The sequence below is a fragment of the Bubalus bubalis genome, chromosome 2 (genome assembly GCF_019923935.1).
Source record: "Bubalus bubalis isolate 160015118507 breed Murrah chromosome 2, NDDB_SH_1, whole genome shotgun sequence".
In the NCBI taxonomy this organism is placed as follows: domain Eukaryota; kingdom Metazoa; phylum Chordata; class Mammalia; order Artiodactyla; family Bovidae; genus Bubalus; species Bubalus bubalis.
The window spans coordinates 59,434,804-59,457,009 of NC_059158.1; the positions used below are offsets into that span (position 1 = coordinate 59,434,804).

At 35.7% G+C, this 22,206-nt stretch overlaps 1 protein-coding gene across 2 annotated transcripts in view; it reads left to right on the plus strand.

Annotated features, from left to right (window-relative positions):
• COL5A2 (collagen type V alpha 2 chain) overlaps nucleotides 1-22,206 on the plus strand; it is a 154,691-nt gene that overhangs the window by 74,113 nt on the left and 58,372 nt on the right. For both annotated transcript variants that reach the window (XM_044932592.2, XM_006073706.4), the window contains exons 2-9: nucleotides 2,202-2,426; nucleotides 5,303-5,316; nucleotides 10,326-10,358; nucleotides 11,428-11,460; nucleotides 12,898-12,951; nucleotides 17,899-18,009; nucleotides 19,369-19,446; nucleotides 21,318-21,362. In XM_044932592.2, the coding sequence (XP_044788527.2) occupies nucleotides 2,202-2,426; nucleotides 5,303-5,316; nucleotides 10,326-10,358; nucleotides 11,428-11,460; nucleotides 12,898-12,951; nucleotides 17,899-18,009; nucleotides 19,369-19,446; nucleotides 21,318-21,362 (593 nt within the window). The remainder of the gene's footprint in view (nucleotides 1-2,201; nucleotides 2,427-5,302; nucleotides 5,317-10,325; nucleotides 10,359-11,427; nucleotides 11,461-12,897; nucleotides 12,952-17,898; nucleotides 18,010-19,368; nucleotides 19,447-21,317; nucleotides 21,363-22,206) is intronic.

Consider the following 22,206-nt stretch of genomic DNA (forward strand, 5'->3'; position numbering starts at 1 on the left):
TTTTACTAATGAACTACATAGTATGTGATAAACATCTTTTGGTTAGACAGAAATTAGACAGATTAGAAATTTTGTGCTTTTCTTATGAATAGCACAAGAGTCAGGATGTGGTGCCATGCTTTGAAAACAATTTTCCATTTACCAAATATCTGTGATGAGAGACTAAATATGTGAGGCAAAGTATTCCATAGAGCAGTGAGAAGAATGTTATCCAAGAAAAACTTTCTGAAGTTATGAAGATGGATATTTAGACTAATGTCTTTTTAAACTGAAATCATTTCTGTCTGTAGTTCTATATTAGCATTTGACTATATCTGTTGTGAAAGACATATAAATGTTACTAAATATAACTATATTTCAAAAACGTATTGTAAATGCATGTAAAAATTTTTAGTGTTATTTTTGTAAAATAGTGGTACAATTTTAGTGAACCATAATTTAGATTCACTCATTCATTCATGTCCATCCATTGAACAAGTACTTGTTGAATGTTGATTCTATGTAAGGTATGATGTTAAGCTTTAGAAATACCATGATGAACAAGATACACTACTTCTCACTTTCATATTGCCTGGTAGTGGACATAAGAAAATAAACAAGTAAAAATAAATAAATAAATACTAATTGTGATAAACCTTATGAAAGCAGTCATTTTTGCCTAAAGATTCCATTTTAGTAAATGTTACCTTGCTTATAATACAAAATGAATGAATCAATGGATGGATGGATGAATGAGTTCTTTAAAGCGTTCTATAAAGCATATCAATGGGATAAAGAAAGTCTACTTTTAGAGATTAGTCAGAGAAGAATTGTGGGGGGACAGGTAGCAAATGTGATAGTGAGCTCCTGGAGTTGGAGTTGAGGAAAGGAAATGCAGTGCCAGGCAAAGGGATCAAGTTGTAGTGATTCCTTTGGGAGGAAGGGACTGGGAGGACTTTTGGGCTTTAAAAAGGAGCTTTGAATATAAGTAGCTGGAAATGAAAGGAATTAAGCAAGGATTTATGATCCACATTGTGTTTTAAAATACTATAGTTTTGTTTCTGGAGAATCACAATGTTAAAGATGTATGTGTTTATTTTATAGTAAATGTATAACAGAATTGCTATGTGTATAAAAGTGCATATATATTTCCAAGTCTGCATTAAATTTTTATCTAAAATAAAAAGTATTTGGCAGATATTATGTAATAGCTTACCATGTTGTCTTGGTCCTGACTTAGTTAATTTTGATACAAAGATAATTAATGCATTGGCATTAATTTCATTTCCACTACAGTTTAGGAAACTACTTTCAGATGTTTAGCGGAAATCCACTCCATGAATGGGTCACCATTAGCTTTTTTTATCTTAATGTTTAAAATAAATTTAAGTTTTTCTTCATGAGACATGAATACTTATTGTCTTCTGTTGTGGGATTTACTAATGGAAAGTTTCAAGTCAGTTTCAAGTCACATAGGGTTCACCAAACACTGAAATTATGTATTCTCTTTAGAACTATTCTTTTCGCCCTCTTTTCAAATGGTTTACTTTTATCCCTGAAACATGATCTTACATTGTTTGATTATTTGTATCTTCAAAAATGATTTTGGGAAGCACTCTGATAAGACTCTTGAGAGTCCCTTGGACTGCAAGGAGATCCAACCAGTCCATTCTGAAGGAGATCAGCCCTGGGATTTCTTTGGAGGGAATGATGCTAAAGCTGAAACTCCAGTACTTTGGCCACCTCTTGCGAAGAGTTGACTCATTGGAAAAGACTCTGATGCTGGGAGGAATTGGGGGCAGGAGGAGAAGGGGATGACAGAGGATGTGATGGCTGGATGGCATCACGGACTCAATGGATGTGAGTCTGAGTGAACTCGGGGAGTTGGTGATGGACAGGGAGGCCTGGCGTGCTGCGATTCATGGGGTTGCAAAGAGTTAGACACGACTGAGAGACTGAACTGAACTGAACTGATTTAGTATACTTTGGATCACTTTCCCTGCCCCCATCATGCCACAATATAAGTTTCACAATAATTTAATTGTGAATTACATGTTTGTCTTTAAATACTAATGGAGTAAGCCCATTTGTGTTTGGCTCCGTAGGAGGTTACCACTTAGCCCAGAGATTTTAGAACCCACAAGATGATTTACCTTCCTAAATATTTCCCAGATTCTGAAATTTCAGATCACTAACCTCTTTTTTTTTTCTTCTTATTCTAGAAGGATACGGTGAAGAAATAGCCTGCACCCAGAATGGCCAGATGTACTTAAACAGGGACATTTGGAAACCGGCCCCTTGCCAGATCTGTGTCTGTGACAATGGCGCCATTCTTTGTGACAAGATTCAGTGCCAGGATGTGCTTGAGTGTGCTGACCCCGTCACTCCCCCTGGGGAATGCTGTCCTGTCTGTCCGCATACAGCTGGAGGTGGCAATACCAACTTTGGTAAGAATGCATAAGGCCAACTCAGAATTTGTCCAGTGACTTATCTTTATAGTTGCAGTGTTTTTTGCTCTCAGAATTCAGCAACCCAAGAGAATAATCAAGCTGCTATTCAGTAGTCTTTGGTGTAATAATTTTACTCACCCGCTTTAATCTAACAGTAATGAAAAGAAAGTTATTTCTTCTTAAAAAACAAGGAATTTTTTGGGCTGCATTTAAGTGATTATGTCTAATTTGAGAATTCCTTGTACTACTTAAGATGTTCTTTTGTTATCCTATCCATGCTGGGTGCCTCCAACATATTTGTTGGTTTTCTATGAAGTCCATTAATGTCTAAGAGGAGATCTAAAACCACATTTCTCTTCCCTGTGCCAACTTGGCCCTTGGAAATGGAGTAATAATTTCTAATGTAATTTAGTGCCCACAGCACCCTCTGTTACATAGGTTCATAAATGCAGAATGCTTTTAATGTTGGCTAAGAGAAACAAGAGAATGGAATGGGTTTTCTGGAGAAAACGATAATATAAATTATTGGTTCTTAAAGCTTCTTTTTTGGAGAAAAGTGTCTGTGTTTAACAAAGACTGTATTTGAGTATACATGTTAGAAAAACTTACATATAAGAGAAACAAGTTCATGTTTATGTGTTTTAGTGAACCAGATAAGATTGGCATTAAACTTTTAGGTTATTTGTTTTAGCAGTCATGAATGGAGGCTTACATGCACCCTTGTCAAGACAGTGTCAAGGCTTTATTTTCTCCCCTAAATTTCACTGCAAATAACAGCAAATATAATGAAATGCTCAAAAGTATTTTCATGGAAACATTACACAGTAATTTACCAATTAGCCTCTTGGATATCATTCAACAGTAACAGTTGGCCTGGAATAAATACCCAAACTTAACTTTTAGCCACGTAATAAGAAAGATCCCACTTCGGTATTCTTGCTGGAGAATCACACGGACAGAGGAGCCTGGTGGGCTACAACAGGTGGGCTGCACACTACATAGGGTCGCAAAGAGTCGGACGCAACTGAAGCAACTTAGCATGCACACAGTAAGGAAGATATAATGGGAAGAATTAAAAACAGGGCACTAAAGGGCTACCTGAAGTGGATATGATCTGCACAGAATCCCCAGGAGTAAAGCAAAATTAAGCCTGTGGGTATAAGTGCATGTTGAGACAATGGTAACAAAAAAGAAAAAACAGAGCAAAATACACAACCTCCTGCAAAAAAAAAAACAAAACAAAACCAAAAATGAGCAAAATACACGACTTCCTGAAAATAGGTGATTTAGGAAAGGCCAATTTATTCCATGATGAATAATTTTAAAAAGTACTGACAACAGTGTTGATACAAAGATACTATAAGGCAAAAATGAGACTGTTTAACTAAATATATGAGATATCATCACAGAACAGATAAAAATTCTGACCAACCCTTATTTCCATTATCACAGAACAATTTAACATTATTAACTGCACCTGACCAAACAATTAGACAAGAACAAGGCATTGAAACATGTATAATATTATATATGAAATGAATCGCCAGTCCAGGTTGCTTGGGGCTGGTGCACTGGGACGACCCAGAGAGAAGGTACGGGGAGGGAGGAGGGAGGGGGGTTCGGGATTGGGGAACACGTGTACACCCGTGGCGGATTCATGTTGATGTATGGCAAAACCAATACAATATTGTAAAGTAATTAGCCTCCAATTAAAATAAATAAATTTATATTAAAAAAAAAGAGAGGAAAAAAAAGAAATTAGAAGTTTAGATATTAGAAAAGAGGAGGTTAAATGATCAATTTATAGAAAATATAATTGTGTACTTACACAACCTTAAGGAATGGAGTAAAATAATGCTACAAAACAATTTAGTAAGATATTGCAATATAAAATTAACAAATTAATAGATATACTATATACAATTACTTCACAGAATGTATGTGTGTTAGTCGCTCAGTCATGTCCAAGTGTTTTTGAGGCCCTGGACTGTAGCTCTCCGGGTTCATCTGTCCATGGAATTCTCTAGGCAAGAATACTTGAGTGTGTTGGCATTCCCTTCTCCAGGGGATCTTCCCAACCCAGGGATTTGAACCCTGGTCCCCAGCATTGCAGGCAGATTCTTTACCATCTGAGTCACCTATATATGGCTATTATAAATATTATATTTTTATTCCTATTATTAATTCTATGAATATTAATGAATAATAGGAATAAACATATATATATTTGTATATTACTTCATAGAATGAATAATAGGAATAAAAATATCTCATTTATAATAGCAATATATAGGATAAAGTGGTTAAGAATAAACAAAACAAAATATTTAAGATATGTCTGAAGAAAACTATAGAACACTACTAACTCAAATAATGACTTTAATACATGTAATGTTCCATTCTGTTCTTGGTTAGGAAGGCTAAAAGAAAATCAATAATAGTGACCTCTGGTGACAAGTGAAATGTGGGAAATAGAGAAAAGGGGAGAAGGAAAATTTTCACTGTACAATCTATACCTTTATTAATATATTTTAGGTTTGTTTTTTAATCATGTGAATGAATAACCTACTCAAAAAAGTATAAAAACCAAAAATTGAGAATATTGATTGAAGATAATTAGTTATAATTTTAATAGCCAATTTTTTTTCTACATAAAGGTTGTGAAGAATTTTCAAATGTCAGAATTTTCCTAAGGGTACGTTATTTTGCCTCTTATGAAAATATTGGTGCAAAATAATTTGGATTTCTATCTACTGGTGACAGGGAAAGCTTTTTAAATTAAATCTGACTCTATAAAAATTATTGAAATAAATATAGATTCTTAATAACTATGTATGCATAAAATAATATATTTACTCTTTTCTTTTTTATAGGAAGAGGAAGAAAGGTAAGTTTTACTTTGCATAGTTTCATTTTTGTAAATTTAAAAAATTCTAATGATATCTACATAATTCTGTGCTTTGAAGAGTTTGAAAGCTCTTTGTAAAGTACCATACGAATATAACTATATGACCATAGTTTAGCTACTTTGATTATAGATTATAGATGCCTCTATTTTCTTAACTTTTTAAATTTTTATTTATAGATGGTTCTTTCAGAAGCTTGTAAATCCTTAAGGGATTGAGACTATGTCATGTTAATCATATACCTTATATATATATATCAGAATAAGTGTCTAATTGCAATGCAGTAGACCCTGCAAAAAATGTTTAATTGAATGAAGTAAGGAATGAAGAAAAGAAGGAAGGAAGGGTAGGAGGGTATTTGTTCTACTTCAGTGGAATTGTGGTCCCTCTCCCACCAGTTGGGAAGTAAAGATTTGATTGGAGCTTCCCTAATAGCTCAGTTGGTAAAGAAACAGTCTGTAAAAAAAAATACTAATAAAATAAAATAAAATAAATAAAATAAAAAAAAGAAACAGTCTGCAGCGCAGGAGACCCTGGTTTGATTCCTGGGTCAGGAAGATCCTCTGGAGAAGGGATAGGCTACCCACTCCAGTTTTCTTGGGCTTGCTTTGTGGCTCATCTGGTAAAGAATCTGCCTGCAATGTGGGAGACCTGGCTTCAATCCCTGGGTTGGGAAGGTCCCCTGGAGAAGGAAAAGGCTACCCACTCCAGTATTCTGGCCTAGAGAACTGTAAAGTCCATGGGGTCGCAAAGAGTCAGACATGTCTGATTGACTTTCGCACACAAAGATTCAATGAAAAGAATTAATTGAATGACTTCTTATTGAAGGACCCTGAAATCTAATCCCAGAAACAAACATTACACTCAACAGGACAATAATGGGGTGTAGCCAAGACCTTGGTATACCTACTCAGTTTAGTCAATTGTTAATTGGACATGTGTATGTTAGAGTCGCTCAGTCTTGTCCAGTTCTTTGCGACCCCATGGACTATAGCAGGCCAGGCTCCTCTGTCCATGGAATTCTCCAGGCAAGAATACTGGAGTGGGTGTCATTCTCTTCTCCAGGGCATCTTCCCAACCCAGGAATTGAATCCAGGTCTCCTGCATTGCAGGCAGACTATCGTCTGAATCACCAGTGATTGGACATAGGTGATCCCATTCAGTGAGAGAGTTCCATCCCCTTGGAAATGTTCTTTGTTTTCTGGTTAAGTTGAAAAGTATGACATTTGCTCGGTCTTATCCAGATGGGATGGACACAGGAATTAAGAATGAAAATGAGGAGTCATCTCAATTTTCATGGCAGATATTAGATAGCAAATTTAAATTCTTTGCCTTTGCATGCAATGAAAATTTAGTAAATTAATAATTGTACAATGCAATGCAATACCTTCATGGTAAGTAAAAGTGATGTCATCAAGGGGAGGTCCTGGTCACTTTTTACATTTTTGGCTCAGAGGGCTATACTGTAAATTCATCTTATTTGTCATAAATATCAGTGAAGATATTTATATGTCAATATATGTCAGAGGAGAAGGACTGCAAATGCCAGCTCACATTTAATTTACATTTGAAAGCTAAAATATTATGAAACTTAAATGTTTGAATTTAGCCTGCAAACAGATAGATGAATTAGTAGGTAAATAGATAAACAATCTGTGAAATAAAAAAGGAATTGACTGTGAGAACTGCCTTGATGTAATCAATTTAATTTGGTTAGTAATCATCCAGTTTACTGAGGGACAATTGCCAGGCTGTGTCCTCTAGTTTACTGCCTCTTTCCAAAGGTGGTGTGGGACAGCTTGGAGACGGACATCCTCAAAGCAGCTGTTAATTAACACATTCTAGTTACATGATTATCTTCATGTCTCTGCCATTTATTATCAAGTCATCAGAAATATGAAAGCAGAGCAATATTGTATAAACACATTTTGTGCTAGGTTTATATAATATTGATTTTTATTTATAATTTATTCATTCATTCATGTTAAGCACCAAGTGATTATGAACCTTTGTTAAAATCCTGTAGGAGGCAAATAATGCAGATGACGTGATGGTGGGAAAAATAACTGTGACTGCCTCCTGTGGTAAAGGCTCCTATAAAAGTGATGAGGCATATCCACATAGCATTAAGTGATGATTAACAGATGAGAAGTAAAACCAAACTGTAATTCTCATCTGAACATGAATACTTGAATTTTGTTTCCCAGGGGTATGAGAATCAAATTTAGTAAAGCTATCATTCCACATAAATTGATTTATTCAAAGCTCATACTAACAAAAGTGACAAATATTTCCATTTTTGACTTATTTCCAAAATAAAAAATACATAGAATCATTAGATAAATTTGTTATCAAAACTTGATTATATAACATTTAATCCCATATCAAGTATTGTGGAACAGTAGAAGGCTCATTTTTCTAATTTTGGTTGAAATAATTTCTCCTCCCTTTTTACTTGTATTTCTAGGCTTGTTCCAAAAAGGAATTATTCTCATGTATGTGTGTGCTTACTCAGTTGTGTCCAACTCTTTGTGACCCCATGGACTGTGGCCTGCAGGCTCCTTGGTCCATGGGATTCTCCAGGCAAGAATACTGGAGTGGGCTGCCATGCCCTCCTCCAGGGGATCTTCCCAACCCAGGGATCAAACCCAGGTCTCCCTCATTGCAGGTGGATTCTTTACCATCTGAGCCACTAGAGTCCTTTATTTATTAGACACAGATTTACATACCCTCTCCAAACAAGTAAAATTCTCTTGATATTTCAAAGAAAGTTTTTTTTAAACTCTTAAAAGGTTAATTTGTATTACTTTCATGCTAAAAATGGAAAGATCTAGTCTAGAAGTTAGCAGAGGGAGAATGCAGAGATAAGCTTCTCTGCTTTGCTGCTCATATGTGTTGGCCCCTCTTCCTCTAGTCTTTTCGTGGGTGTTTTTCAGTCTCTTGTGTTCTGGCTTGAGGGATGCTCCTGCCTCTGTAGAGCCATTTCCAATACTTCTGAATTCTCAATTTATTCCCGGCTTCCTGAGTATTAGCTACTTCAGCATTAGAATCAGCAAGTATGATCAGGGTATTATTCTGTCATTGAGTCCACGATTAAAACTATCAAGATTGTAAAATAATTTTTTAAATGAAGACAAAATCTGAAAGTGAAATATTGAAGCATTGTTTAGGTAAAACTCAGGTACATGATGAAAAACTAAGATTGTCAGAATGTTAACAGTGATTATCTCCTGATTGACTATGATACATACTTTATCTCTAGATTTTCTATTATAATTCCTCACTAGTAACTCCTATTATTTTTATAAACAAATGTAAAGACAGTGTATATGAAAAGGAGAAGTTAAATAAAATAGAATTCATTACCCTTGTTTTTCCTATAGTTTGGATATAATTCCTAATGCATTCATTCTCTATAATTACCTGGGAAAAAGCATTTTTATAGTGTATTAATGATAATTACTATATTAATTTTATTGAGAACTTCTGTGTGCCCAACTGAGAATATAAAGTAGATAATCATTATCTTGGGGAGACCAATATCTATTGGAAGACAAATACTGAAATAAACGATCCAAGTGAATATGTGATACAATAGAGGCATTGTGTGCATTAGTCGCTCAGTCTTGTTCGACTCTCTGTGATCCCATGAACTGTAGCCCACCAGGCTTCTCTGTCCATGGAATTCTCCAGGCAAGAGTAGGTTGCCATTCCTTTCTCCAGGGGATCTTCCCGACCCAGGGATTGAACCTGGGTCTCCCACACTGCAGGCAGATTCTTTATCATCTGAGCCACTGGGGGAGTTCACAGTAGAGGTATATAAAGATATAATTCAACAATGTTATTTAAACAACATACTTGACATCATGCTATAAGAATACAATTTTTGAAAATGTAAAGTTCCAAGAATCAAAAGAAATCCCATCTATATCTGTGGTGTTAAGATATAGATGCAAAGATGGTGTTAAGATAAAGATAAAAGCAAATTATGCTTTATTTACTTTGAGTTATGATAATTTCTTGTGTTATTTTTTATTTTTCTGTTCAAATAGTCATTTTCCTAGGTTTTCCCCAGATATTGAGAATTACCTAATATCATTATGTCTTTTATTTTCTTTCCTTTTTTTCTTTAAAAGATGATCACATATCTCTTGTTATTTCTCATAGTCTGACATGAGTTTAAAAAAAGAAAATGATGGCACGTGTTTTAGGATTGGCATCTGATAAGTTACTAAAAACTAAATGGCATGTAATATGAGTGTGAGAGTTCAAATATATACATATATCTGGATTTTCCTTTGTGCTTTCAGCCTTTGGGTAGTTTTTCCTATGGTGTTTTGACTTTACATTTTTTAATCACAAGCATTTCTTCATTTTTAATTATATTTCTTATTCTTTAAAAAAAATGCTTGTTATTTTTGGTTGTGCTGTGTCTTCATTGCCGCGCACTGGCTTTTCTCTGGTTGCGGCGAGTGGGGCTCTCTCCAGCCGAGGTGAACGGTCTCGCTGCAGTGGCTTCTCTTGCTGCAGAGCATGCGCTCTAGGTGCTCAGGCTCAGTAGCTGCCGCTCGCGGGCCCAGTAGTTGCGGTGCACGAGCTTAGTTGCTGCGTGGCGGGTGGATCCTTCTGGGCCAGGGATCAAACCTGTGTCCCCTGCATTGACAGGTGGACTCCCATCCACTCTACCACCAGTGGCATTTCTAATCATCTCTTTGGGTCTGATTGCCGTAAAAACTGAACAGAAACTTTACACATTTCACACAGTGGATTAATTTTATTTTCATGTTTTTGAGAGAAGTAGTGCCTTTTCATGAATAAGGTCTGACTAACTATTCTAAAATTGAGTGTTAACCTTTTTCACATTTTATTTTTTACCTTTCTTACTTAAAAATTTCCATTGTTTATATGGAATATTTTGATATAACATGTTAATGCTCAATAAGCCACCATATTTTGCTAATTGCATTTTTTTTTTTTTTTGGCTTCATAGGGACAAAAGGGAGAACCAGGATTAGTACCTGTTGTAAGTATACATGTATATATGTTTTCATGTACCTTTGATAAACTTAGTTATAGCATTGTTGTATATTATTGCTTATATACATACTTTCAAAAATAGGGAATTTAATTATTTTATAACCAAACTTTTAGTATAAAGCAAGCAAAATAAAATAAATCAATTCTTAATTTAATATGATATTTTGTTTATTTTTCCTGACTTTTATTTATTTATTGTCCCATGACTAAAGGTGTAAATCAAGATTTACAAAATTAAATATATTGTATGTGAATATAAAGTGATAATTAAGATGTATATTTTTATAGTATATTTAGCTATATCATCCAAATGGAGAGGCATGATTTAATGTGCCACACTTTTGAAAATATGTTATGTTATTATCATGATGTAAAGTCCATAGTGTATAGAGTTCTTAGGAGTTATTTAGACTTGGAGATGATCATAAAGTATATCATTATATAGGATGAAAGTTCTTCACTATTCTTCTTGCTTTTAAAGGAGTTATCATTTTGTTAAGACAAAAGTAGAGCATGTTGATTTATTTAACAATATTTGCATTTTTGCTTTGCTTTTAAATTGACTTGTTTTTAACAAAGGTTACCTAAGAGGTGAAACCATTCATATTGTTAGTATTTATTTAAAAGCACAATGCCTAAGGTACTGTATTAAGCACTTCCTAAATATTTATTTGTTTGTCTTCACAACAACTCTGAGAGGGAGTTAATTTCATAATCATTATCACCATTTTACAGAAGAGGAATCTTAAGTACAGAGAGGATAATTAATTAGCTCAAGGTCATACAGTTGGTAAGGGTTGGAGTTAGGATTTGAACGCAGGTTTCCTGGGTCCAGCATTGGCTCGTAATCACTATACCAGTACTGCTTCCTTGTATTAGAATTTAAATTAATGTCTTAGCCTTATAAGAAAGTCGGGGAGGGAACGGGCACCAATTGTTAACATCCATTTGTTCTAAAATAATAGCCGGGCCTTTTGTTCTTCTTATCCATTTGACTATTGAGCTTTCTAAAACTCTTGAAACTTTCTCTCTGTGTTGTCTTGTCTATTGTTTAGGTGACAGGCATACGTGGACGTCCAGGACCTGCAGTAAGTAGTTGCCTCCAGTATTCATGGTATTCTTGAAGTGCTTTGAGATACTGAATCTTTATGGATATTATGTCCAAGAAAAGACAATAGATTAGAAAACAATGATGTGCTTGGTTTCTTGAAACATTTTGTTTTGAAAAAACTTAAACATTTCTTTGCAGCAGTGAATGAAATTGATGAACCCTATTTAGGTTAACTGTACTCATTGAAATTAGGGCATATTAGTCTTGTTGACAATGATTAAGGATAGACTACTTTTATCTATTTCATGAAATAAACTGTTAATTCCATCTGTTATTAAAATTAAATCAATAGAATTTGATATTATTGATATATTTCTGATATATTCTATTGTAATATTTACTATTACATTATATAACAATATATTACTATGTATTAGATTGATATAACAGTAAATATTACAGTAGAGTTTGAGAAGATATACATCAGAATGGCATATTTCTGGTTTAGCATAAAAGACTACTGATTTCAGGTTTGGATTAGTGGTAGTATTCACAGGTAGCCAGATGAGTAACACACACACACACACACACACACTCCTGTAAATTTTAAAGCACATTAGGTCAATGTAAGTGAAATACTGATACACTTCAACAGACCTGCTGTAGTCATTCTGAAGCATTTGCTTTGAAACAAAAGATTGTGTTCTGGATTGAGTAAATGCACAATCAAATTTTTATAACTCAGTTGAAACACTTTTGAAGAGAAATAAAATTCTCCTGGCAACTGCCATTTTCTGGGGAAAAAAGTTAATTTAAGATATAAGCACAAAATGCCAGTTTTGAAATATAATAATCATTTGTTATTTTAATGGAAAAATAACTGCAATTGCAGTTACCATTTGGAAAATTCTTGGTGGGTTTTAAATGTACAGTGGAGATGAGGCAAAGTTAAAAAATGATACTGGATACTTCAAGGCACACAAGGTAGGAGCAGAATAAGCCTTTTTTGCCATTGCTTTCATCAGCAACTTGAATAGCGATGAATAGTTTGGGGTATTGTGTACCAACATGAATTCATACCTTTCTTCAGAAAAATTGAAAATTTGGAGCTTGGACAATAATGTAGTTCTCAAAATTTGAATTGTAGGTTTTTGTGTCTAAGACAACAGAGCAAAAAAAAAAAAGATCCTTGCAAATTTACAATTATTGTTCAAACCAATTTATGCAACTCATTGGGTACCACGTTGTTATATTTACTTCTTTACAAGTCTTTAAGCTTCAGTGTGAAAATAAACAGCCTTTCTGTATACACAGAACTTTTATACATACATGGCTTTATTTTCTGTAGTCTTCAGCTGAAATTTTAAAGTAGATGCTATTTCTGTTTTCCAGTTTTCTTATATCAGTAACCTTTAAAGCAAAATTGTCTGAAGTATACATGTTTTACAGACATAACCATCATTTTCTGTTTTAGGGACCACCAGGATCACAAGGACCGAGAGGAGAGAGAGGCCCCAAAGGAAAACCTGTAAGTTGACGATGGAGCTCCCTTTTTGTGAACTTGAACAAGTAAGCCCATCGATGCCAAGTTCCGTGGATGCAGCAAAGAGCCAGTGGCACTCTTCCTTTCTTACCTCTATTAAACATGATGTAGAATTCAGGTCATGAAGTGATTGTGCATTGATCTTGATTCAGAGGAAAACATCGCATGCTAACAATTACCTATGATCTTCTCAGATAACACAGATGATATCCATGTGTCCTTTATGAGGTCAAATTAAAGTAGAATCTAAGGAAACAAAATGAATACCTCATACTGTTTTCAGAAGTTGTAGCTCATGAGTAAACAGTGCCAACAATGCATCCTTGAGAGAAAACACCCAAGTTGTGTGATCTGTGGTTGCTCCAGGAATAACCAAATTGGGTAAAGGAAAAAGAAATTATTAGAGGACAAAATTTTCTTTTAAGTGGTTCTGTGATGAATTTATTTCCCAAGTAATGCTGCCTTTTTCACTGGGTAGCTGCTGCAGAGCTACCAAATGAGTAATTTTAAACATCAACAAATTCATTACCATAGGGAATACCTTTAAATTTAAATAATCAACTCTGTGTTCTTGAGATAAGCCATGAGATTATTATAGAATACATGCTAAATGTTTTCTCTTATTATGTTAAGTCATGTTAAGTCGCTTCAGTCGTGTCCGACTCTGTGCGACCCCATAGACGGCAGCCCACCAGGCTCCTCCATCCCTGGGATTCTCCACTCAAGAATACTGGAGTGGATTGCCATTTCCTTCTCCATCTCTTATTAAGAAGTCCTATTATAGCAATCATTTTTCTTTTTTATATCTCACCCTCAAAATTTGTCTTTTATATATCAATACCAAATACTTAGATGAATTTGTGTATCAAAAATAGATTCAGATGAATCTATCATTATCCTATGTTTCAATCTGAAAACTTTATGCTGTTTAATTTTCTGTCTAATGATATCTACTAAGATATAACTTTCTATTGGGCTTTTTAACCTTCCAAATATGTACTTATCCATATCTAAATGGGGAAAATAGATGAGCAAGGAAGCAACAAACCACCTTAAATATATAAGTAAGGAAAAAAAGCATATTCTAGATCATGTTACTAGGAACCCTTTACTTGGTTTCATCTTTGATACTGTTTTTCGCTTCTACTCATTTCACCAAGAAGGGGATGATGCCAGTACTTTTTCCAAACTGCAGCTGAAGTTATGGAAAGTATTTGCAGGCATGCAGGTAAATGGCAGTGGTCCCAAGGAAGTAGGTCATAGCCATGTAGGTGGGCAGTAAAGCTGGTTTCTGTACCTCACGGCCCATTCTTCGATGGTGTTCTGCCATGCTGTCTCACCAGCACTGGTAGCTGAAACCCTGTTGGTGGATATTCGGACGTCTGTCCAGAAGTCTGGGATGACAGAGGCAGGTGGAACATGACTTCAGCTGGGTGGAGGGTGAGGGTCATGCAGGAAACACTGTGGCTCAATGTCCTTGTGCCCAGAATAATTGATAGAACTGAGTCCTAAGCGTAGGTGAAGCTGCTGTGAAACTCGTGGCTGGGATTACAGAATTTCTTGTTAGGGTTCAATGAATCTATTCCCACTCCTCTTAGTCTTCTCTTTCCTTTCTCTTATCTTCTCGACTTAGTATGTGACAAGCTCCCTTTCCTGTCTTGGTTTAGTCTGAGACAATCAATGGGAAGTGCGTGTGTGTGTGTATGTGTTGAAACGAGTGAGAAGTAATTATTTATTTGGAATTGAGCAAGACAGTTCTGGTAGATACCCAAGTAGGAAATCTGTTCCTCTCTTAATCCTAGCAAGCAGTGGTGTGATGGCCAAGTGTTTAATAACTGATTTATTTAAAAAAAATATGCCTCTAGCTTTTGCTGATTTCTCTGGTGTGAATACTCCCACCACAACTTTTTCCAAGATACTGGCATGATGTCACAAATGCCTATAGGTAGAATGTTTTACCTCCGGTCCTTAGACTGGCTGGTCCTAAGATCCTTACCTGGACAAAAGCTGTGGATGCCGCAACATAAGCTGGTAGTGCAATCATGGATGCCACTTTTCTCCCCTTTGTTACCATCGAACGCTACAGATAGCTCATAAAATAGAGCAGTTTCTCACTCTTAACACCGCTGATGTTTCAGTTCAGTTCAGTCGCTCAGTCATGTCCGACTCTTTGTGACCCCATGAATTGCAGCACGCCAGGCCTCCCTGTCCATCACCAACTCCCGGAGTTCACTGAGACTCATGTCCATCGAGTCAGTGATGCCATCCAGCCATCTCATCTTCTGTCGTCCCCTTCTCCTCCTGCTCCCAATCCTTCCCAGCATCAGAGTTTTTTCCACTGATGTTTGGGGGCAGATAATTCCTTGTGTTTTGTAGGATAATTTGGCAGCATTCTTGGTGTCGACCCTCTAGATGCCAGTAGGAACACCTGCCCCCCCCCCATTCAATTGTAACAAATGAAAACATCTCTTGGTGCTGCCAAATGTTCCCTGGCAGTGGGGAGGGAAGCAAATTGCTCAAAATTGGAAACTACTGATACAGAGATCCTCTCATGAAGCCCTCCTTACTAGCCAGTGATCACCATGATTCTCGCTCACACATATCCTTAGTTTTAAGTGTACTGTCCTGGTAACTTCATAGTGACAAACTAGCAACCTGTCAGGAGATGGGCGGCAATCAACGGTGTGCTGAGTTCTAATCGCGCCTGTCGCTTAACCTGTATAGGTCTCTTTTCTCATCTGTAAAATGGAGAATATACCAGTTATTACTAACTCTCACATTTCATAATGTGGGTGTGTGTGATATTCTAACTATCAGTGAAGAAAGTTCTTTCTGATTTGGGGGCATTATTATTCCTATTTGTGAATGTTTAAACGTGGCCACCTAGTGGCAGTCTACAAGTACTTTTTGTTGTGGATCATCTCCTGAGACAGTGAAGTGTCCTGGGGGAGGGGAAAGAATGAGTATAGACAGAATGCTTACCTTGATTCAAAACTTTTGTGATTCGTCACACCTGGAAATGTGAAAATATGTATTTTGATGTGTTCTGCAGTTATAGTTTCTGTTTTAAATATCATGTATTATAGGCTTTTTTTTTCTTATTTTCACTTATAGTCTTGCTTATTATGCTCACTTAGTTTTGGATGATTTTCACAGGTCTTTATTCATTTTAACCTCAATTTGTATAAAAGTAGGTCATGTAGGCTATTTAGAGGAGATACCATGGAGGCACAGAATGCATCATGAAGTCAGTGAAAAAGTGGGCTGTCTTCAGAGCAGACTTTGAAACAGGATTTTTAATCACAGAGGGCTGGGGAAAGGACCCAATTTTTGAGGATTAATGTTACCCAAACCTCTCTCTACTCCCAGTGACAGTAAATGTAGTTTTTGGTTTTGCTTTGGAAATCTCTTTGGGAGCAGAGAGAATGTTTTAGCTCATTTTTTCGTATTAACAATACCTGATTATTAATGAGCAATTTCACATTTTAAAAACACATTAAGTTTTCCACACATGGTCTGAGTAGTTCAGACTACTATCTTTTATATGCCTCCATTGGCAGCATACATTTCCAGACCATGGTGTCACATTTGTATGACCTAGAAGTCTTAGGCAGCAATGAAAAATTAGCCTCCGTTATGTAATACAATGAAAAAAGAGTAGAGTGAGTAGTCGGTTTCTGAGAAATTAGTTTTCAAAATGTGAGGTTTTATCAGGCTGTTATCTACTTCTGTTTGAATAGATAAATTTGCTTAATTATGCCACTACTCCAAGAAATAAACATGTCAAACAGGAGTGTTTGAATATATAAGAATATATATAAATTATATTTCAGAATAGCTCTTATGCCACCTTCCCCCAAACCATCATCTGCAAGCCACCTCTCCTCCCCACTCTGCTTGTCCTGTGCTTCCTCCCTCCACTGTATCAGCTCATGTTTGCTTATTGTGTGCTGAGAGATAGTCTCAGGTATAGGCATGGTAAACTTCCTTTACTGTTTAACTCATATATATATATATATATTTTTTTTTTTTGATCCCTGCTTCTAATTAGTAAAATCATATTGCATTTTGAGTTCTTTGATCCTCCCTTTTCTTTCTTTGGTCCTATTATGAATTTCCAGTGTTAAAAAGCTAGAAAATACTTAACAAGACTTGTGGGAATGATGAGGTTAGGAGATGGAGCATTTCCAGAACTGGGGACGTGGCTGTTCCCCAAGCTGCCTTCAGAATGTGGGTTAGGAGGAGGGTGGAATTTGGCAGCTGTAGCTCATTGCTCATTTCCTTGAGAACTAGACTTGGCTGCATCCCCATGCCTTTCCCTCTGCTTCTCATGGGTCTGGTCTACCTTTGGGAGTAGTAGGGAAAATAAAGTATATCAGACTTCCAGTACTAAAGAAACTGAAATGCGAAAATGTAGTAATCATATACTGAGTGTCTACTATGAGCCAGGAACTATGTAAAACATTAAAAAATTAGATGAGGAAAACCACAAACACTGTTCAAAGATCCATAATGTTCTTTTCTTTAGTGGGGGAAAGTTAAGCAGGAACATACACAGTTAAGTGAATTTAGAAATCGTTGACTAAATACCCTTAAACAGCAAAACTCAAACAAGTAAGGAAACTTTTTCTAGAATATTGACAAACTGAATACACTCTTATAATTATTCCAAAACAAAGCTGATTACTGGGAATTTAACACATCAAGAATAAAATTCCCACCCAGAATGTGTCCTCTCCTGATGGCAGAGGCTGTGACCAGTGCTGAAGTCTGCAGTTTTGGTGTAGCTGATGAAATTACTCTGGGTGGCTGGATTGCTCTTTTTCAAAAAATAATGAACACTTCACCTCCATCAAGAAGTTTGTGGCTTTTGTTTTCTCCTAGGTACATATTTGGCAATGGGTTCTAATTTCTTCTGGCTTACTTTTCCAGGGGCCTCGTGGTCCTCAGGGAATTGATGGAGAGCCAGGTGTTCCTGGTCAGCCAGGTGCCCCAGGACCTCCTGGGCATCCATCTCACCCAGGACCGGATGGCATGAGCAGGGTGAGTGGTGTGCATTGCTTAAAATCTTCTGTAGATAATATATTAAGTTTTTGGTACATTATTAGGATCTTAAATTGTGTTAGTTCACATATTGGTCCTTAGCTGTAAGAGCAGCTAAATGAACACAGTGCTGCTGTGAATAACAACAAAACTAGGAAATCCACAGGGAATTGTTGGAAAATTCAAAATATCACTTTTTAAAGATGCTGCTTCAAATGGTTTATCTTTCTTAATGTCAGTTCTGGGCACTGGGATTTTGTTCTTTCTGTCGATTCTCAAGGACCACTAATATTGTTCCCACTGTGAACTGGAAAGAGAAATGCGTCTCTCTCCTTTTTTGTTCTCTTGGCTCAGAATGCTGAAAGAATCTGTGTCATGTCCTCCCACCAAGGAAGGATGATACATCCAGATGATGCTTGCTAAAGGGCCACTGAGTTGACATCAAAAATGCATTCTGGTTATGTCTCTGAGTGTTAATTTCCTACCAGAAGTAAAATAAAATGTCTTTCTATGCCTGCCTGTTTGAATTCTTAGTGGCAGACTTTTGAGTAGATTTATGAGCAAATTGCATAGGGCAATTTATGAGCAAATTGCATACGAGGGAATGTATGGAACCCTGAAATGTGATTTTTGTTTTACAACAATTTTTACATTTGCTTTTCAACTCATTGTAGAAGGAATTGCCAATTTATTTTTTAAAAATACACACCTTCTTTTCCCATTAAAATCTGGAAATTGATAGAACTCCTGGAATGAAAATGGACAGTTTTAGTCAATTGGGTTACCAGAGATTTTTAGATGTGAAGGAGAGAAGGTAAAACTGTTACCAATTTTGGAATATTCCAGGATTCATTAAAAAGATCATAAAATTTTAATCAACTTATATAAATACAGTTAAAATTTACTGGCTACTAACAAAGAAAGAATACCATCTAAGTAAAGCAGTCTGGTATAATGGAAAAATCTTTAGGAGAAATGTTTTAAAGGCACCTTTAGGTTTTGTTCAGATGTTTGGCATGCTCTAACAATGGGAAGAAAGCAAATAAAGAGACTTAAACCTGAAATCGATTAGACTGGCTAAATGCTTATCAGAATGATCCATGCTTTTATCAAGTATCAGGCATTTGGCCCATTGCAGTAGTTATTTTGAAGCAACATAATGAGGAAGATTGTTCACTCAAAAACACGTACAGTGAAAACAGCGTGAATCTTTTTCCTTGCTTTGAAGTCAAAAGTTTACAATGATTCTCAAAAGAGTCATTCTTTAAGAATCCCAGATATCTTACACTTCTCAGTTTAAAAAGTATGTTGATACATATCTTTTACTGTGGAAATAATGTCAACACATTTCTTTAACAGCCGTTTTCAGCTCAGATGGCTGGGTTAGATGAGAAGTCTGGACTTGGAAGTCAAGTAGGACTGATGCCTGGATCCGTGGTAAGTGTAGATTTTATTGATAATCAAAGTGCTTTGGAAAAAACGTTATGCAGAGAGGTTTGAGCTAGCTAGTAAAGAAGTAACATGTGTCTTCTTAAAATATATCCATCCATCCATTCATTCAATTTACTTATCAAAAAAAAAATTTACTTATCAAACTCTGCTGTGTAATATTTGAAAGCCCAGTGGTGTTCCATTTGTAACTGTGCAAAGTTATTTGTCCTCATTAATAAAGGACTGTCTGTATTTTTCAGACAGTTATGTTAGGTTATAAGTTTCCTAACTTATAACCACCACAACAAAAACTGTACTTTCTAAAAACTAAAAAAAAGCAAAGCAAAGTCTGTTTTATGGTATTGTTAGAAAGTTATTTGGCAAAATGTATTCTTTCCTTATATTATTTCCTTACTTACTCTCTGGTTGCCTTATGCCGACAACTCTAAAATTCACTCACTGGGCCATTAGCATTCTCTTTTGCATTTCTTCAACAGCCAGAAAGATTCCCATTTTCTCTACTTTAACCTGGGTATTTGGAGCAATGTAATTTTATTAAATGAATTAACTCTCTGCAAAGCGATTCTTCCATACTTTTTTGCTCATAACATACTTCAAAGGCATTCCAGATTAATGACATTTCAGACAATATAAAGTCAGACTGCATAGATAAACACCCCTTCTACCTATCCTTTGGGCTTCCCAGGCAATGCTAGTGGTCAAGAACCTGCCTGCTAATGCAGGAGACATAAGAGACCTTGGGTCGATTCCTGGGTGGGAAAGATTCTCTGGAAGAGAGCATGGCAACCCACTCCAGTATTCTTTCCTGGAGAACCCCATGAAAAGAGGAGCCTGGTGGGCTACTGTCCATGGGACTGCAAATAGTCAGACAAAATGGAATGTTTGAGCACACACACTCATCCTTAAGGCCAGTGAGTAATTTAAATATTGTTGGTATATATTTTAAGTCACTTAAACATTGTTTGATTATACACATTCTAAGTCAGTAGCAGCATGGTCTCATTCAATGATTAACTGGGGATATTTTTCTGAAATACATGTTTTTAATCATTTGAAGTTCAAGTTACAGGTGTGTTTATTATTATTTTTTAATGAAGCTCTTATTTTCTCGCTATCTAAAAATCTGATCAATCCAAAACAAAAATTTAAGTTTTCACCATAAGAACAAACTAGATTTTGATTTAATTGCTTTCAATTTTTAAAGTGTGACATTTAAAAAAAATTACATAGACATTTACTAACAACTTTTTAAAATAGCATTTTCCTTTTCTTATCTTTGTTATGTCACATTGTAAGTGTTTCATAATAAATGGGGGAAGACTGTTTGGATACTTTAGATGTATGTCATGAAAGAAAGAAATAACCTACAAAACTCAGTGCCCCAGATCATTTAAAACTTACATTTAAAATAATCCAGTTGCTATTGTTAATAGTTTCATAAGCCTTTAATTCAATGTGCTCATTTAAATTATGAGTTATTTGTTGTGAAGCTGAAGAATTAAATAGACAGTTTGATAACTTATGCTTGCCAAGATTTTTCTTTGTTGGTTATTCTGCTTCAATTAAACCACCCCTTCAGTATGCAAGAGTTCTCATCCCAAGACATTGGGTGTGCACAGGCATTTTTATTTCTTTTCATGACTCTGAATTTGGGTATAAGATCATCCCAAACCTTATCCAAGCTTTAATCTGTTTGAATTTAGCTGTATTCCAGGTGAATACAGAAGGACAATGTCATCACCTTTTCACTGTCAGAGATTCATTTTTCCAGATTCTAAAGTGAATTCAACATTTTTGAAAGTTGTGAACTGATTGTCATGAACACTATGCAACTTTTCTTCTCATTTGTTTTTAAGGGTCCTGTTGGCCCAAGGGGTCCTCAAGGTTTACAAGGGCAGCAGGTAAGTCTTTTTATAATTAAATCACATACTGTAAAAAAAAAAAAAGAAAAATAAATAAGTTAGTTCTCTGGGAAATGACTGCTTTTGGTTAGGTTTTAAATTGCATATTGTAATGCTCAGAGGACCAGATGGTTGGATAGCATCATCAACTCAATGCACATGAGTTTGAGCAAGCTCTGGGAGATGGCGAAGGACAGGGAAGTCTGGCATGCTGCTGTCCATGGGGTCGCAAAGAGTCGGACACGACTGAGTAACTGAACAATAACAATACTCACTGAATGGGCTGTATTCAATTAATTTTCACTCACTTAGAAATATATTCAATATGTTTTTCAAAGATTTTTCATGACGCTGAAGTTTTATCACCTGTTTCTTTATGTGACTGACCTCCAATACAAAGAATTTTTATGTGCCTGTGTTTGTAAAATAACAGATCATTATCTCATGTCTGGTGAAAATCCTTATAATTAATTATGTGCCAACTCTGGAGCTATGAAATGAGGTCATAGAAGAATATCACCTCTTAGTATTATTAGAAAGAACAGTGACAATGATCACTCCATGAAATCTTTATAAAGCATATAATTCTGTACTTTCCTTCTATAACCTTTCAAATACCAATAAAATACTCATGTAGAGCTATTTTCATTTTTGTAGTGATTTGACAGGCTGTAGAACATGTTTTTTTCTAAAGAGACAGAGAGAAGAATTCCTAGCTCAAATATGCCATATTTTCATTACCATGTGTGTGGAGTTTTACCCCAAGCTATTTTACAGTACTGCCGTTGTGAATGGAAAATGTAGCTGATAAAGAAGGAGGAAGAGAAGAGGGAGATGACTATCA